The sequence below is a fragment of the Dipodomys merriami genome, unplaced genomic scaffold (assembly GCF_024711535.1).
Source record: "Dipodomys merriami isolate MVZ:Mamm:240054 unplaced genomic scaffold, mDipMer1.0.p SCAF_9, whole genome shotgun sequence".
NCBI classification, from domain to species: domain Eukaryota; kingdom Metazoa; phylum Chordata; class Mammalia; order Rodentia; family Heteromyidae; genus Dipodomys; species Dipodomys merriami.
The window spans coordinates 48,732,199-48,750,905 of record NW_027206512.1 but is presented as its reverse complement, the minus strand read 5'-3'; the positions used below and the strand labels follow the sequence as shown (position 1 = coordinate 48,750,905).

At 48.2% G+C, this 18,707-nt stretch overlaps 2 protein-coding genes across 12 annotated transcripts in view; one reads left to right on the top strand and one right to left on the bottom strand.

The window, feature by feature from the left end:
* The window catches only part of LOC138820738 (uncharacterized), a 160,538-nt gene extending 150,054 nt beyond the window's left edge, over positions 1-10,484 (bottom strand). The window contains exons 1-2 of one of the 3 annotated variants that reach the window (XR_011369972.1): positions 9,282-9,518; positions 2,172-2,251 (exon numbers count right to left, since the gene is read on the bottom strand). Coding sequence is in view for 1 of the 3 variants with exons in the window: in XM_070012538.1 (XP_069868639.1) it covers positions 10,142-10,484 (343 nt within the window). In the remaining 2 variants the exon portion in view is untranslated. Of the gene's footprint in view, positions 1-2,171; positions 2,252-8,691; positions 10,031-10,141 lie in introns of those variants that run through there. The other 2 variants (XR_011369971.1, XM_070012538.1) reach the window with 2 other exon arrangements.
* A 355-nt stretch (positions 10,485-10,839) lies between these two features.
* Pcdh7 (protocadherin 7) overlaps positions 10,840-18,707 on the top strand; it is a 420,201-nt gene continuing 412,333 nt past the window's right edge. For all 9 annotated transcript variants that reach the window (XM_070012531.1, XM_070012530.1, XM_070012529.1 and 6 more), the window contains exon 1: positions 10,840-14,025. In XM_070012531.1, coding sequence (XP_069868632.1) covers positions 10,840-14,025 — 3,186 coding nt within the window. The remainder of the gene's footprint in view (positions 14,026-18,707) is intronic.

Genomic DNA, 18,707 nt, shown 5'->3' with positions numbered 1-18,707 from the left:
ATGAGTCCCAGATTTCAGCCTCAGATGTGATAGAAGTATTAGTGTGAGCCACTGGTAACTGGCTTTCAGTTTTTCTTGGAGTGACTGGAAAAACAGGCTTGTGATCTTACTCAGGAACCCCTTAGGTACAAGCTAATCAGCTGCATTTAGACCGGAGGTTCAGCGAGGCTAAAGATCTACAAATCCAGGCTCCCTTTTAAAGATTTCCAAGAAGGGAAACAGGTTTGCTGTGCAGAATCCAAGAACAACTGGTCTCTAACACGACATAAGTGACTGGAGGGTCAGATTCTGTCTTGGGGTCTCTTGGAGTTGAGGGGTAAGGGGAAAGTTGGGAGCTGAACTATTTGGGAAGGCCTCTTTGAGAAGACCAGCAGGAAGCTGTCCTCACAGAATAGAAACCTAGAAACAGAGGTCCGTTGTGGAAAGAGAGACTCGTACACCGAGGCTCAGGGGAGGAGGGTGCTGGAAGGGGTCAGAGAAAGGGCTTTTCTCTAGCCCTCATCTGAGACACTTAAAGCCTGGTGGTCCGGTTTAGATGAGTGAGAGCACATGAGAATCAATGGAAAGGAAAAGGATTGTTGAATGCTTTCTGTTCTCACACATCCCAGGATGATGAATTAGACACTTCCTCCTAGGTCACCGGGCACGTAGCAGAGGCCATGGTGTGATGCTTGTCACACTGAACTACATGTACATCCTCCAGTGGTCCAAGCAGCAGCATGAGTTGCTGGGTCTCTCTTGCTTCCGTGAAATACTGAGGCTGGGTGGATCAGCTGGGAAGGAGGAGCTGGTCTGCTGTCTGGCTTCAGCCAGTATGGGGAGGTAATGGTACAATCTGCTACTCCCACACCACCCCATTTTAAAAATAAGTAAAACAAAATAGAGGTCACGTGAAGTTTCACATATTATTTTGTAACATTAAAGTTGTGATTTGGGGGGCAACTTCGATTTTAAGTATTATAACCACTCACTATTACAGGCTCATCATGACAGTAAACAAGGAAATCAATTTTTATGAGGCCGTAAATTGATATAACCTGGGAGCCCTTCCTTAATAAAAAGAACACAACCAGGCACTGGTGACTCATGCCTGTAATCCTAGCTACTCAGGAGAGAGAGCTGAGAACAGGTTTGAAGCCAGCTGGGAAGTCTGTGAGACTCTTATCTCCAATTAACCACTAGAGAACCGGATGTGAGAGTAGCTTTGAGCTAGCCTTGAGCACAAAAGCTCAGAGACAGTGCCCAGGCCCTGCATTCACACACCACAACCAAAATTACACACACACACACACACACACACACACACACACACACACACACACACACACACACGCAAATATAATGTATATATGTCTGACTACAAGAAAACAAAAGTAGTTGCAAGGGGATATGTGGACTCATGCTTTTAGGGCATTCTGCTTTTTTTCCTGATCATGGTGCTAGCTGCCTTGTGCTCATTTCTTGACTTCTGTGCTAACAGTTGCCATTTCCTACTTGTAAAATTCCTGGGGGAAAGAATTTTTGAGAGTTGAATTCCTTGGGAGGGGGTTGATTTTAGGAAGACACGGAGTGTTCAGGGAAACCTCTTCCTGCAGGTATGTGTCATCACCACGAAATACTCTTTCAAGCCACTGTGGCACTTAATGGACTCCTTTACCCTCTGTGAGAAAACAAACAAAACAAACCACATTCTCTACTTAAAATCTTACACATGTAATTAAAGAATTGTACACATCTAGTACACTTTCTATAATCTGCTTTCTGACTGCCCATGTCAACTTAAATCCTACTTTAGGAAGCAAACACTTATATATTTGGGCCACCATACTAGATAGGAGCTCAAAGTAGATTTGGGAGAAAGTCTTACAGCCAGGGCTAGCAATAACTTAATTACAAATGAAAACACGTGTGAACCCAAAATAGCACATCTCTGTGTGCTCCTATCAAATGTATATCAGTCTCAACTTTCCCTTAGCTGAACTTCCCAAATGCCTGTCTCTTCTTTATACCAATAGCTTGAACAAGAGCACACTGGGATGGAAGGAAGTGATATACTTAAACCATTGCTGTTACAATTCTTACTGTTGCAAATATTAAAAACACAGTATGTAGACACCTCTCCACTATTAGCACAAGGTCTCAGAAAAGGTCTCAGGAAGAGAACTTGTCACCTTGTCAGGTGAGTTTCAGCAGAATCTCAGCAATAGCCCAGAGAAGGGATTCAGGAAATGGAGAGCAATGATCTGCATACCTAAAAAGAAAAGAAAAAGAAAAGGAAAGACTTGGTAGCTGAAGGCAACATTGGTTTTTAGATTTTGGAAAGTACTATAAGAGAAAATAAGAAACAAGGCTCTGCTTCAGTCTCAATGAAGCCTTTTATAAGTTCAACCTATTTTGTTCCCATCTTTTCCCCTACATTTTAAATAAATCTGTCTTATATGAAGATAGGAGCCATGTGTTCTCTTTGCTAGGTGAAAAGGAAAGCTAAACATCACATACCACTGAAAAGACAGAGGAAAGTGCTATTTATTGCTGCAAATAGGCGTGCATGGTCATCCTGGAGCTAAGATGTAGGCAGAGAGATAGGGAACTACTCTGAATGGGAAGGATATTATTTCAATGCTGAATTAGATATGTAGATGATACAGACTGTTACTAATTACTACTGTTAATTACTGCAGCAATATATTTAATATGTATTTCATAAGTCAAACTAACAGTTTACATCCTTATAGCATTTTTTATGCAGTCATTCCTAGACAATTCTGAGAATCCATGACAGAGACAAAACAGGTAATACAGACAAGATTTATAAATACAAGCCGGGCGCCGGTGGCTCATACTGGTAATCCTAGCTACTCAGGAGGCTGAGATCTGAGGATCACAGTTCAAAGCCAGCCTGGACAGGAAAGTCCTTGAGACTCTTATCTCCAATAAACCACTAGAAAACTGGAAGTGGCGCTGTGGCTCAAGTGGTAGAGTGCTTGCCTTGAGCTGAAGAGCTCAAGGGACAGTGCCCAAGCCCGGAGTTCAAGCCCCATGACCGACCAAAAAAAAATTATAAATACAAAAAAAAATTCATTCTTCTTTCATCCCTCTATGATTCAACATGACCTTATGAAAAATCCTGTTAATAATGTTAAACTCAACACTGGTGACAAGGGGAAAAAATAATTAGAATAAAACCTGCTAATGTTAAAAATCATCAAGTGTTTTGTGACATACTTCTCTTGCCAATGCATCTGTACCCATATTTCATACTAAACCTTTTAAATCAACTTCCCCTGGATAGTTATGACATAGTTACGTAAGCACTGAGACAAAAATTCAAAACATACTAGAAATTTTCAGTCATTGTCAGTCTGAAGCTTATCTATGTGATCTCCAGGTACAAACCCCTAGTCCGATTAGTGATGAGCATCACATACAAAAAGTTAACCATGATTTCTGTTCACTCTGTCTTATTCCCCTGGTAAAATTCCCTTCAAGGCTTCCAAGAGCTAGATAATGGCTACATCTTCCCACCAGGGAGCCAAGGAGTACACTCACTCTAGGTTAGAGACCAAATGAACGTTCTAATGAGAGCCATACTTAAGATCCACTTCTGTCATTGGAAAATTCAATTCTCCTGAAATTCAACAGTTCCTCATACATTTTCAATTACTCATTTGAGTATTATCTCCATATAAGCCACTATTATCATGAGAATTCTCTCTCCAAATCCTTAACATATACAATTTAACTGAAATATTGTTTCATAACAACATTTGACATATTCTGCTCTGATACTGAACACATTTCAAATTGCTTATCTCCAACTTGTAAAGGGCTTTGGACCATCCCATTACACGTTGAAAGGGAATCCCTTTAATAGCCCCAACAATATAGACTATTTTTGACCTCTCTAGATCTTTTCCTCAAAGTTCACCAGGCTTGACAAAATATCTTGTTCTCCCCAAACTTAGATTTTTGAAATTGTATGAAAATCAATAGAAACTTGAAGAAAATGAAATCCATTATCTTAAAAGTAGAAGACAATACTTTTTTTTCCAGTGGTAGTATCTGAATCTTTTTATAAGGGGCATAAATTCTAAATTTGGGCTCTATTACATTCTTTCCAATGTTTAAAACTCTAGAACTTGAAAGTCAATCAGATACCTATCATTGCCAATCTTAATGTAAAAATCATTTCTGTCAAGGTTGTTGGGACCTGCCAGAAAACCATGTGGACACACAGGCCCGTAGAACAAAGAAAGAAAGGTTTATTGCCAGCAAAGGAACTGACAAGGTTACTCTCCCAGGGAGAAGAAGCACAGACCTTTGTCTGAGGTGATCTATATAATTTAGGGTGCTAGGAAGCTGGGACTTTGATGGGGACTTGTGGTCCATGGACATCATCATGTCTGGCTAGGAGTTTGGCAGCTGCCCAAGTAGTAGATAAGGGGCCTGTAGCTGGCCAGACAGTAGGTCATGTTAAGGAGGTCTTGTTACCTTATAAAGGTCCATTAATTTTACACCTAAATACTAATGAAATTAAAAAAAAATTCAGTGTATGGTTTACCATTTAAATACTTAGATTTATTTTCTAGATCTCCTTTCCTTCCCAGAAAGGAATATTGTACTAGTCTTGTGGAAATACATTAAATTTATCCAATAGGCTGGATGAATCAATTCAGTTTGGTTTCCAACCTTTGTTCTTTTTATTGATATATTATAATGCATAGCATTTCACATATGAATTCATGATTTAAACAGTCCAAGTGCTCCTTTCTATCCTGCCTAGAGAAATAAATAGCCATTGATGCAAGCAGTTATTATCTGCCTAAAAGGAAATCTGTGGTTTCCTTATTTAAATTGGCTGAGTTTTAATGTCTGTCATAAAGGTTGTTGTTGCAATGAATAATTTAGCCATTTCAGTCTAGTACACATTTCAGTACTACCAGAATGGATTTAAAGCTACAAAATATCCATGTAGGGCCTCACAGTTCTAAGGACTGGAATGGTTATTTGCTAGAATGCAGTAGTTAGGCCTTGTTATACTTCCTATTTACAAAAGTACATAGAATGGAAAATAATTTCTAATAAGAAAAGGAAAACTAAAGTTTCAGATTTTACCAAGGTAGTTAGAGAAAGGGTTGACTGCAAGGAGTTAGAAAACAGATCTAAACATGTGTAAGACAACATAGAAGAATCTTTCAGCAAAAAAATAATAATAAAAATAGTAAGAGAGGTCAGTACAATTGGAAATGTCGGGGTGTCATTTCCTCTGTTTGTCCCTTGGTGGAGTTCTTGAGTCACTTTCTCCCTTTCCCTCAAATTGCTTTACATTTCTTTCTCGAACTGACGCTCGTGTTTATTGTATTTAACCTTTTTTCCCTCCTATTATGGTGAATAATACTGTGTCTGGTATAAATGAAGGCCTCATGGGATCTCATCACTAACACCACCTACCCTTTTAGGTTATTACCCCATCAACATTTGTTTTCCTTACTTTTCCCTGGTCTTTTCTTCAGGTTTAAGCTTAAATCACGGACTCTTTTTTTTTTTAACCTTCGGGCCACCAAAATTTCTTCAGTGCCAAGCAGTTTTACGCAATCGATCAATAAATTAATTAATTAAAATAAATGAAAAGTAAAACGCACTATTTGATGTCTGCTAAAGACATTGGCCAAAGGAGAAGAGGACCATTAGACAAGGTGGGTTTGTTTTTTTTTTGTTACACGAATCTTGCTATGGAAGGAACGCTATCAACATTTTAACTAATTTCATTTTTGTATCTTGGTTTCCAAGGGACTTTTGAGCTGTTCCTTTGGAAACGCTTACAAAGACGGAAATCACAGATGTTTCCAGATTCCCTCAAAACATTCTTCTGCGTGCATGTGCCATAAGAAGTGGCTTGTAGCCCGCGGATCAATGCAGGCTTTCTGAACCCTGCTTTCATTTCCCCCCTTCAGTTTCGACCACCAGAGAAGCGGCAGCAGCAGAGACAGTGGCGGCGGCAGCAGCAGCAAAGCCCTAGCAATTTATTGCAACCGGTTACACTCGATCCCATTTCCTCCCGAACCCGGGTCTCTCAGGTTGAGAAGATAAATGCGGGGTGGGGGGTAGGAGAGGAGGGGTGAGAATCCGGGCGGAGTGTGTGGGTGGGAGAGAAGTCAGATCTCACATTGGGGGGGGGGGTGGGATGGGGGAATCTGGCCCAGGGGCGCGCGGGGAGGGGACTGGGGGGGAGGGGAGGGGGTGAAGTCTCCGGGTTCCATTTAATGAAAATTGCTGAGCACTTGTGACTCGGGCTGTGAGACTGCGGAAATGGGGCGGGGGTGAGGGAAAACTGCTTTTTCGCCTCCATTCATCCTTTGCGCCTGCGGGAGGCTGGAGCTGGAGTGTCAGCCCCCAGGCAGGGGGCGGAAGAGGAATGGGAGCTCCCACCGCGCTAGGGCGCCCCGAGGGCTCCGCACTCCCCGCCCCCCACCATCCTTTCCCCCCTCCCGCCCATTCTGTTTTCCACCCCCACCCCCCGGGCTCCCCCAGACCCGCACCGCGGGGCCAAGCCACTGCCACTGCTGGGCCGCACGGGCGGAAAGGTCGGCGCCGGGGGCCGGCGGGGGAGGGAGCGCCGCCGGCGGAGGCTCCGCGGCCGGGCCGCGCTGCTCTCCATGCCGCGCACGTCGGACCCATTTCCCACGCTGGCTTGGCTCCGCGCGGAGTTGGTAGGGATGGGAGGTGGGGAGGGCGAGCCGGAGACTACCTCGGCTGGCAGAGGAAACCACTCCACTGTGAAGGACGCGCTGTCTCCCCCACCCCCAAATCTCCGAGAGGTGCCACATGTGGGGGGGGGGAGCTACTCTATCCCTTACTCCTCGTGTAGTGCGCGTCCGGATCCGTGCGCCCGGAGTTGCGGGCGCAGGTTTTCAGTGGCAGGGGGGATTTATTCAAGTTTCTGGGCTGGGGAGGGGGGAGGGGAGGGGTTCCCCGAGTCCCGCTGCCCACACCGCGGGCGTGAAGTTTGCAAAATGAGAGCGCGCACTGCACCACATGGCCGCGTATCGGAATGCAACCCTCGACTCCAGGCCTCCGAGTGGCAGACGGCGGCCTCTCTTTGGCCACGGGACCGGGGGTCAGCCGAAACAGGGCACTTCGATAAACCAGGGTCCTGGCCAAATCTAAAGGGGGGTGGGGGCTCGGCGTCGCTGTCACTCAGCCGGCGGTGAAGCCGCTGCGGCGCCCGCCCCCGCCCCCGGCTCCAGACTGCGGCGGTGCGCACTGAGCCTGCGCACCGGGCTTTTCTCGCTGATGCTGCAGATACACAACTGAGAGTAGCTCGGGTGGCGGCGGCCACGGGAGGCTTCACGGGGGAAGGCCGGATTCCCGGTCTTATCCTCGGAGGAGGCGCCACCACCACTCCCGGAAAGACGACGCTTTCACAGACTGGAAAATACGCGTCCGCTCCCCGGCGCCCGCGGCGCGCCCTCGCCTCCACCACCAGGCTTCTCCGATCTCGGGTAGAGCGAGAGCCTAGAAATCTCTGCGGTTCTTTCCCCGCCCAGCCTCGGTCAGTGGATCGAGCCCGCCCAAACCCACGGAGCGCCACGGCCTTCGGTAGACGTTAGTGCTATTTGCCTTGTGTAAGTCCTTCTGGCTTCTCACCTTAGGTCTAGTCCAGGCAAGACTGACTACAGACACTGGAAGCATTTCCTGTTTGATTTTTTTTCTTCCCCCCTCTTTCTCGGGGGGGGGGGGCGCCTTACAAATGTGAAGACTGTGCAGAAGAGCTAAAGACCAACCAAATCCCTGGAACATTCGTGTCTATCCTTTGAGAGCCTAAGGTTACTCTCGCCGTTTTCATCTTGGCGGGGGCTTTAGCAGCTGTCGTGATCTAACTAGATTGACTGCGACAGTCCTGACTGAAATCGGAGGAAAGCCTCGCTGAAGAGAGTAAATAGCAGAGAAGACCAAATGACACAAAAGTCAAAAGCAAAGAGAGAGGAGCGGAACAAAAGCGAGGCACGCTCAGTACACACACAAAGTTGCCATTAAAGTTTATTTCCCTTTACATCCAGATAGGTGACGCTACACTTTGCCACACACTACAGACTGCAGGTTTCTGCTGAAGGGGAAAAAAAAACAATATCGAGGCTTCCAGCGTGTGTTTTATAACCTCCCCTTCCCCAAAATGCACTCAGGACAAGAATGCCAAGCATCGCAAGGAAGACGGACGCCCTCCCCAACCCCACCCCAAAGTCTGTGCTTCCCTTCACCCCCCCCCCAAAAGATCCCTCTCCAGTTCTCTCTGGACTTTTGATGTTCTCTTTGCCACTACTGCAGCCCGTCATAAGATTTTCAGAACACAAGTCTGGCTTCCTCGATCCAACACAGCATAGTAACCATACCAGATGTTAAATTGCGAGCTGAGACTCTTTGGTGGGAAGGTGGGAGGGAGGGAAGGAGGGGAGGCGACAAAGGAGAAACCTATCCCACCACTCACTCAGCTCAAACATGCTGGAGACAGGGAAGGAAATTTACCAAGGAACAAAAAAGCAGCAACTCCCCCCCCTTCCCACGCCAGGACACGGCCACTGCACTCGCCAGCGCCCTCCCCCCGCCCCTCCCCAAAGCCAAACCGGGCTTCTCCAAGGGCAGTGGCAGCCGGCTGCCCCTGCCCCCCCCCAGCCCCATTTCCCAGGCCCTCCTCTCCGCGGATGGACGAGTGAGTGCAGTTTCGGCGCTGGGTCTCGGCTAAGCGCCGCCGCCGCCGCCGCAGTGGCGGGGCCGAGTCTGGGGAGTCGGGAGCCCGCGAGCTCCCTTCCAGCAGCCACCCCCGGCACTTTCCGCAAACTTGCGGCTTCTCCGGGGTCTCCCGGGGGCGCGCGAGCCAGAGCTTCCCTCCCCACCCCCCAGGATCGCCCGTGGGCCGCGTCTCTCCCCCGCCGCGACCGCAGCCCGGGGAGCCGGCGGGAGCCGGGAGCGAGCGCCCGCACCCGACGCGAGCGGGGCGACGCAACTGCGGAATTTACGCGCCGAGCCCGGGCCCTTCCCGCCCCGCCGTCGCCGACTGGCACTTTTTTTCCTCCCCTTTGGCAAACTGGATTTTTCTTTCTGAAAGCTACTTGGCACACACACACACACACACACTCACTCGCACACACTCACACTCCGTGCCTTTGGCTTTTTCTTGGGAAATCGGGACGCAAATTGAGCATTGATTGCGGTGGGGAGAGCCCGGGGCCGTGCGTGTTGCACCCGGACCCACGCCGCCGGGGCGCCGAGCCCGGCTCGCTCACCTTTGAACTGCAAAAGGGATCAAGTTCAGCTCGAGTTCCCTGCCTGGGGACTACGAGGAAGGAAAGGGGGTGGGGGGAGAGAGGGCGGGCGGGAGAGGCAGCCCAGTGCGGGAGAGGCGAGCGAGCACGGGAGGGAGGGGGAAAGGGGAAAAGAAGAGGAGGGAGGAGAGAAGGGGAGGGAGGAGAGTTCGGGGGGGAGGAGGCAGGGGAGGGATCGAGAGAGAGAGAGAGGGAGAGAGTGGGGAGCGAGCGAGGCTGTAATCTCCTCCCCGAATCGCGCTCGGCGCTGCAGATCCCGGTGCTCCGCCGCGCGGGCCGCATGCAGGTGAGGGGAGGCCCGGACTCTGCGGCTGCCAATCCAAACTTGGGCCACCGCGCGGGGCGCACGGCTCGGCCTCGCCCCCCCCCTCCGGCCCCCGCGGGCGAATGGTTGTGCTGCGGGTTTCAGGCGGCGGCTTCGTGACTAATGACCTTGCGCAGAGTTAAGAAAAAAGAGCGAGAGCGCGAGCGAGCGAGCGAGCGCTCGAGTGAGCCCGCAGAGCTCTCAGGGGGTTGTGAGAAGCGACCGAGTCTCGGGGCAGCGGTGGAGATGGCTTGGGCTGCCGGCTGGCGCGCCGGGGACGGCGGGACGCGGACTTCGCCGTGACGCGATCGTGCCAGCAGCAGCGGACCTGCCAGGGATTTTTTTTTCCTCTCTCTTCTTTTTTTTTCCCCCCTCTCCATTCCGGGGCTGGTGACTGTCTACCCCGCTGCGGGAGAGAAGGAAGTCCGAGTTGCACAGCGGCTCGCGGCTAGCCCCGGGAGTCTCCTGCGGGGACGGGGAGGAGAGGGGGGGGGGGGCGGGCGAGGAAGCAACTCACGTTTGGCGGAGCGGCGGCGGCCGGGGCTGGAGTGAGCGGCTGGAACGGGGATTGGACTCAACTCGAGTGGCAGCACTCGCGGACTGGCGGGGTGGGGAGGCGCTGGGGCGGGGAGAGGAGAAGGGAGGGGAGGCTGGCAGGTTCGCTTCCCCTTTCCCACTGCCCGGCTCCTCCACCACCCGCCCGCCTTTTGATTTGTCCGGGCGAGCGGACAGCGAGGCTCCGGACGAGGCTCTCCCGCGGCTGGGGATGGCGGAGAGCGCCCATCCCGCGGCGCGCAGTGTCCCGTGAACTGTGAGTACCGCGCGGCGGCCGGCGAGCGGACGATTAGCACCCAGTGCATGAATTATGAAACAATAACTTTCGGAAGAAGCAAGAGGAAAAGAAAGAAGAAGACATACAAGCCATCAGCAGCATCTTCTCTCCGCCTCTCTCCACCCCCCACCCCCTCCTCACCACCACCACCACCACCACCACCTCCCACCCTGCGCCCCATCCGTGGACTCCCAACGCTCGGCTCCAGCCTCCGATCCCTCCCCTTCCTTTCCCGGAGAGAGGACTGAGAGAGAGGGGAGGGCAGGCGGCCAGCCGCCCTCCTTCCCCCCTCCCTCCCTCCCACTCCCCGAGGAGAGGGGGGGCGCGGAGCCGGGGCGGGGGGCTGTGGTTAGAAGGAGCAGTAGCAGCAGCAGCAGGAGAAGATGCTGAGGATGCGGACGGCGGGGTGGGCGCGCGGCGGGTGCTGGGGCTGCTGCCTCCTCCTGCCGCTCTGGTTCAGCCTGGCCGCCGCCAAGCAGCTCCTCCGGTACCGGTTGGCCGAAGAGGGCCCCGCCGACGTCCGGATCGGGAACGTGGCTTCGGACTTGGGCATCGTGACCGGCTCGGGCGAGGTGACTTTCAGCCTGGAGTCGGGCTCGGAATACCTGAAGATCGACAACCTCACCGGGGAGCTGAGCACCAGCGAGCGGCGCATCGACCGCGAGAAGCTGCCCCAGTGTCAGATGATCTTCGACGAGAACGAGTGCTTCTTGGACTTCGAGGTGTCGGTGATCGGACCCTCGCAGAGCTGGGTGGACTTGTTCGAGGGTCGGGTCATCGTGCTGGACATCAACGATAACACGCCCACCTTCCCGTCTCCGGTGCTCACGCTCACGGTGGAGGAGAACCGGGCTGTCGGGACGCTCTACCTGCTGCCCACCGCCACCGATAGGGACTTTGGGCGCAACGGCATCGAGCGCTACGAGCTGCTCCAGGAGCCCGGGGGCGGCGGCGGCGGCGGCGGCGAGGGCCGGCGCGCGGGGCCGGCGGACAGCGCCCCCTACCCAGGGGGCGGCGGGAACGGCGGCGGCGGCGGCGGCGGCCCGGGCAGCTCCAAGCGGCGGCCCCCCGATGCTTCCGAGGGCGGCGGCGATGGGGCCACCCCCGGCGGGCGCAGCAGCGTGTTCGAGCTGCAGGTGGCCGACACCCCGGACGGCGAGAAACAACCCCAGCTGATCGTGAAGGGCGCCCTGGACCGCGAGCAGCGGGATTCCTACGAGCTGACCCTCCGGGTGCGGGATGGCGGAGACCCTCCCCGCTCCTCGCAGGCCATCCTGCGGGTGCTCATCACCGATGTGAACGACAACAGCCCCCGCTTCGAAAAGAGCGTGTACGAGGCCGACCTGGCCGAGAACAGCGCCCCGGGGACCCCCATCCTGCAGTTGCGCGCGGCCGACCTGGACGTGGGGGTCAACGGGCAGATCGAGTATGTGTTCGGGGCGGCCACCGAGTCGGTGCGGAGACTGCTGCGCCTCGACGAGACCTCGGGCTGGCTCAGCGTCTTGCACCGGATCGACCGCGAGGAGGTGAACCAGCTGCGCTTCACCGTCATGGCCCGCGATCGGGGCCAGCCCCCCAAGACCGACAAAGCCACGGTGGTCCTCAACATCAAAGACGAGAACGACAACGTGCCGTCGATTGAGATCCGCAAGATCGGCCGCATCCCCCTGAAGGACGGGGTGGCCAACGTGGCGGAGGACGTGCTGGTCGACACCCCCATCGCCTTGGTCCAGGTGTCGGACAGAGACCAGGGGGAGAACGGGGTCGTCACCTGCACCGTGGTGGGCGACGTGCCTTTCCAGCTGAAGCCGGCCAGCGACACCGAGGGCGACCAGAACAAGAAGAAGTACTTCCTGCACACGTCCGCCCCTCTGGACTACGAGACCACCCGCGAGTTCAACGTGGTCATCGTGGCGGTGGACTCGGGCAGCCCCAGTCTCTCCAGCAACAACTCCCTGGTTGTCAAGGTAGGCGACACCAACGACAACCCGCCGGTGTTCGGCCAGTCCGTGGTGGAGGTTTATTTCCCGGAGAACAACATCCCGGGGGAGAGGGTCGCCACGGTGCTGGCGACCGACGCGGACAGTGGGAAGAATGCCGAGGTCGCCTACTCTCTGGACTCGTCGGTGATGGGGACCTTTGCCATTGACCCCGATTCCGGGGACATCCTGGTCAACACGGTGCTGGACCGCGAGCAGAATGACAGGTACGAGTTTAAAGTGAACGCCAAAGACAAAGGCGTCCCCGTGCTGCAGGGCAGCACCACGGTCATCGTGCAGGTGGCCGACAAGAACGACAACGACCCCAAGTTCATGCAGGACGTCTTTACCTTTTACGTGAAAGAGAACTTACAACCCAACAGCCCCGTGGGCATGGTCACCGTGATGGATGCCGACAAGGGACGCAACGCGGAGATGAGCCTGTACATTGAGGAGAACAGCCACATTTTCTCCATTGAAAACGACACGGGGACCATTTACTCCACCATGTCTTTTGACCGGGAGCATCAGACCACATACACTTTCCGAGTCAAGGCTGTGGATGGGGGTGAGCCTCCCCGATCCGCCACCGCCACCGTCTCGCTGTTCGTGATGGATGAGAATGACAACGCGCCCACCGTCACCCTGCCCAGGAACGTTTCCTACACTGTCCTGCCACCTTCCAGCAATGTCAGGACAGTCGTCGCCACGGTGCTGGCCACGGACAGTGACGATGGCATTAATGCAGACCTGAACTACAGCATTGTGGGAGGGAATCCCTTCAAGCTGTTTGAGATTGATCCCACCAGTGGTGTGGTTTCCTTAGTGGGAAAACTCACTCAAAAGCACTACGGCTTGCACAGGTTGGTGGTGCAGGTGAACGACAGTGGGCAGCCTTCCCAGTCTACCACCACGCTGGTGCACGTGTTTGTTAATGAGAGTGTTTCTAACACAACTGTGATCGACTCCCAGATTGCCAGAAGTTTGCACACCCCCCTCACCCAGGACATAGCTGGTGACCCCAGCTATGAAATTAGCAAACAGAGACTCAGTATTGTCATTGGGGTGGTGGCTGGCATCATGACAGTGATTCTGATCATTTTAATTGTTGTGATGGCCAGGTACTGTAGGTCCAAAAATAAAAATGGCTATGAGGCTGGCAAAAAGGATCATGAAGACTTTTTTACACCCCAGCAGCACGACAAGTCTAAAAAGCCTAAAAAGGACAAGAAAAATAAGAAGTCGAAGCAGCCTCTCTACAGCAGCATTGTCACTGTAGAAGCTTCCAAGCCAAATGGACAGCGCTATGACAGTGTCAATGAGAAGCTGGCGGACAGCCCAAGCATGGGGCGGTACCGATCTGTTAACGGTGGGCCTGGGAGCCCCGACCTGGCCAGGCATTACAAATCCAGTTCCCCATTGCCTACTGTCCAGCTTCATCCCCAGTCGCCAACTGCAGGCAAAAAACACCAGGCTGTACAAGATCTACCACCAGCCAACACATTTGTGGGAGCAGGAGACAACATTTCAATTGGATCAGATCACTGCTCTGAGTACAGCTGTCAAACCAATAACAAGTACAGCAAACAGGTAAGCTGCCTCTAACTACATTTCATCACCCCAGAGAGGGCTAATAACTCTGAGACAGGTCATCCTCTGTGTGCTCTGTGAAGTTTTGGTGGTTGTTTTGTTGTCGGTGGTGGTGTTTCTAATGCTCTTGTTCAAAATTTTAATACAAGAGCTCAGTGTTAATTCATGCACCTTTAGTGTAGCAGAGGCCTGCAGTGAGAGGTAGGGACTACTGTAGTTTGCATGAAGTGGACTAAGCTTCTATAGTAGTATGCAGTGTAGGCAGTGTTCTGTACTCTTTGCACTTGAGTATCCCAATTTATCCTCTGTTTTCTGCTTACAGAATAAATATGCACATAGTGTTTAGTTAGTTCTAAGTGGATAATTACATCCAGAGAGAAAATTTCTAGAGTTACTACTGGTGTCTATGCAAATTGGATGAACATAGAAGTTTTAGCGATGCTATACATAATGCAGGATTTCACAAATAAACAGATGCTGATTTATGCAAATGCAGTGCCAAGTCTGAGATATTGAAATACTAATTTGACAAAAAAATGGCAGTTTAAAAATATTTACTGATGTGAGAGTGTCATGCAAAACTTCACTCCATACTTTCAGAAAACAGACAGCCATAACAATTAGCTTTCTTTGCTAGTATTCATTCAGCATTTTGATTTTTCTGGTTCAGTGTTTAAAGGTTATAAAGAAAACTAAGCTGTATAGGCCACATGTTTAAGGCAAGCAATAAAAATGTTCATGATTGACATACGGTGTGCATGGCTATTTTGATATGCTTTGTGATATCTTAGAAATATAAAGGTTATGTACATCATTTCACACAGGTATTTCATGATGTGGTATGGAAAAGTGTGTGTGTGTGTGTGTGTGTGTGTGTGTGTGTGTGTGTGTGTCTGTGTGTCTGTGTGTGTCTGTGTGTCTGTGTGTGTCTGTGTGTGTCTGTGTCTGTATGTGTCTATATTGAGGGGACTTTCAACAATGTAAGATTTCCCCTTAAACAGTTTATGTGATGTGCAATACTCAGAAGTTCACTTGTTATGCCCACCAAAGTTTGACACACAGGAAATCAAACCTTTTGAAAAACTTGATGATCTATTGCTGGAGCAAACACTGCTAATAAAACATCTCCTACCCTTTGTGCCTCTCAAGGAGCACATTTATAACTTGTCCAGTAACATCACCTGATTGTTTTTCTATGAAATATGCTTTGTATGTGGAATGTGTGGTCTGAGAAGGACTGAAGCAGAAGAAGAAAGTTTATAGTCTCATTCAAGATGTCATGCAAAAGATTCCTTAGAGTTTCCATCATTATTCCCACTAGTTTCCTGAGGAAGTGTTTTCTGTGTGTAATAATATTTTGCTGCAGCTATTTATGAAAGGAGAAAAAGATGCAATAGGATTCCATATCTAGTAACAAAAGCAATCTGAGAAAACACATGCTTAACTACATTGAGTGAAACTGCTGTTTGAAATAGGTTTTGATGTGTGAACTTGAATTATTTATTGAGTATAAGCCCAAATTTGATAGTATGGAGAGTTTAATGTCTGTTGTATTGCTGTCGCTTACCTGGAGATGGAAGTAGATTTTTATTCTATATTTGGTGATTTTATCTGTTTGTAAACAAGGAAGGTTCAGCTAAAATATAGCACTTTTATAAGATGACTTATAAACATCCACAAAGATACCTTAGAAATTTCCCTAGAGAATGGTAATATGTAACATGAATGAATGTTACACTCTTTCTAGATTTTTTTATTTCTCTATGTCATGCTAACACTAATATAATTCTGTGACTAAAGGGAATTTTCATTCTAAAAAGTAAAAATCTTACATGCTTGAGTTAAATTGGCAAATTTATAGATATTGGATGCAAACACCTCCTATGTTTTCTGTTGTTACTTAAGCTTTGTTTGACTCATGCTATGTTCTATGCTGTTTTTGAATTTTAAAAACTGCCAATTTTATGACGGTTGGCATCCTATCTAAAAGACAAAGTGAAAAGCTTAGACATAAACTAATGTATGATATCAGCCTCTTAACTGATCTAAGTCCATATACCAACAAGAAAATAAAAGCCACAAGGTAAATGGAATGAAGCACATGGTTTCCAAAGTGACTTTGGAAAACTTGTGTGCCATTAGCTATTCAAACCATGTATAAAGTTTTAACCACAAGTAAAGAGCTGACCTCCAATGAAATGAAGGCAGAGGAAACACATTCCCCTCAATGTAATTAGTAATAGTAATTGATACGCTTCATCTCCTCTTTATTGCTGTCAGGAGACAAGGGGTCCTTTTACAAAGTTACATTCTGTTTAGACATCTGACATAACCCTTTCTGTTCTGATTTTTGTTAGCACCATAAGTAGGTGTTTTTCCACTATTATTCTTCAAGGGTATTATCTTCAATTGTTACATAACTAGCAGGCTACATTATTTTTTTCTGATTTACTCTTTTCATTAAAGATTAAATGCACAGGATTTTGTCTTGGAAAAAATGAAAGGAAAGCTTTGAAGATTGTGTTCTTTCAATTCTTCTGTAGGGAATGAGTTAAAAATCTCAGCTTTTATTTGATATAAAGTCTTCGTTTTATTTAGAGACTTCCTGAATTGCTTCATTATAGTTCCTCATTTGTAATAAAATGAAGCAATATTTCTTATAGTAATTTTTATCTTCATGAGGATTAGTCTTTGTGAAGCCTCTACTCTTAGTTTTAATTGGTGATAATGGTTACACTCCAAGAAAGAAAGCCATTTTTTTTCTTTTTTAGAAATGAAACTTTGTAAATAATAGTTGGACTCCATTTACCCTCCCCACTCCCTTTACTTATATAATTGACTTATTTATTGACTTACTTCTTCATTCATTCATGAAGTCATCTCTTTTTGGTTTGTTTTCACAGGCCCTAAGGGCCATTCAAATCAAGCTGCTGGAGTTACTCTTTGGCAGGCAATAGATATGTAGAACAGAGTTGCTGGAATTATTTCTGAAATTCACACTTGAGAAACACTGATGTTGTAGCTCAGGTTTTCATAGTTCAGACTTGGAAGAAGCTATTGCTCTCAACTTCCTAATATGTTCAGTTGAGCAAAATGTGGATCATTGGCTGCATGATTGAGTAGCTGTTCCCTTTTTATTTAGCTCCTCCTTTTCACTGGCACACATGGTGTTGGTGGTTATGTTAGTTTTGTCTCCTAAAATCATGCCTTTGATTTGGAAAATAAAGGAAAAGGAGTTCAAATACCCAGCATTTTACTATATACTAAATAATGTTCATTTTTCTTTAAAAGATAACACAGTTGCAAAAACATAATAGACAATATAAAAATATAGTCACCAATTTACCTATTAGTCTCCAATCACGTGGCGCTTACAATTGACATGCTGTTATGTAGATAATGCAGAACCAGATAAAATTCTTTTATTATATTTGGTAAATGGAAGGTAAGGTAATTTATTTTTTGGCAAGAATTTAGCTTGAATAAACATTCACTTTAAAAATCCATTTGTAGTTGATCCTGAAATACTCAAGAAAAAAACTCGTATTAGCTCCAGTGACGTTTTGCCTTTCCTAAAGAACTGCTGAATTACTCTGAATAATGCTCCCTTTAATTGATGAAATGACATTCAGTATATTCACTGTATACTTAGTGAACATTTTGACAAAACTTACTTTAAGTGCTTGGACTTTGGAAGCCAGTGGATGACTTGTCATCATTATTATATTTGTAAGAAGTATGAAAATGGTATTTAAATGTATTTGCTGTATGTCTGTCTGTCTGTATGTATATATTTTAGTAGTCATGTATTTGTATAGCAGTGCCAGCCATGGCTTCCTGTTTTAATTTTAAAAGCTTAATGTGTGCAATATGTTTTTCAATAGTCATGAGGAATCTGTATATTATACTGAGGCTAAGACGTGATAGATTTTTTGGCCAACCATCTTCCGGTGAGACACATCTCCTAACACAAAGTCAACTACCTGGATCTTTGTCAGAATAAAACAGGAAAGGTCATCCACTAATGACTCCATTTGTGATGGGTATGCAAATTTAAAGTGAATCCCACCCACCCCCACAGGACAATGTAAAACCTTATCACATACTTTTCCTGAATTAATTAGCCCCTCAGACATAAGATCACAAAGCCAGTTTAAAGCTGTAAGTAAACAGTGCAGCACAAGAAATACAGTGCAGCACAAGAAATACAGCAAAGTAATATTCATTCCATTTAGCTCCTCCTATCTCTGAGTCATGACATACTGTGCATGTACACATAGGCAACACACACAAACACATATCCACGTATACCATCTATGGTGACAATACTTTCATGTTGTGATAGTCATACCATGGACCCTATCTGAATGCTCAGACTTCTACAAAGTAAAAACAACAAAACTATGACCAACTGCTTAATATTTATAAACAAACTAACTGGAGTTCTCAAAGTTTAGAATTAAAAGCCATTTTTCTCCTTTATAGGAGACTGCAGCCCAACATAAAAACGTACTTCGACTTGAATCACAAAGTGATTAGAGAGATAATGGACATTAGATTTGAAGTTCTGGGGTGCAGAGTGACTTGGTTTTCTGTTTGTTTGTTTGATTTGTTTTTGTGTTGTTTTGTTTTTCTACCTTGTTTTATCTGTAGGGAAAAAAATCATTGGTCTGTAGCTTTTT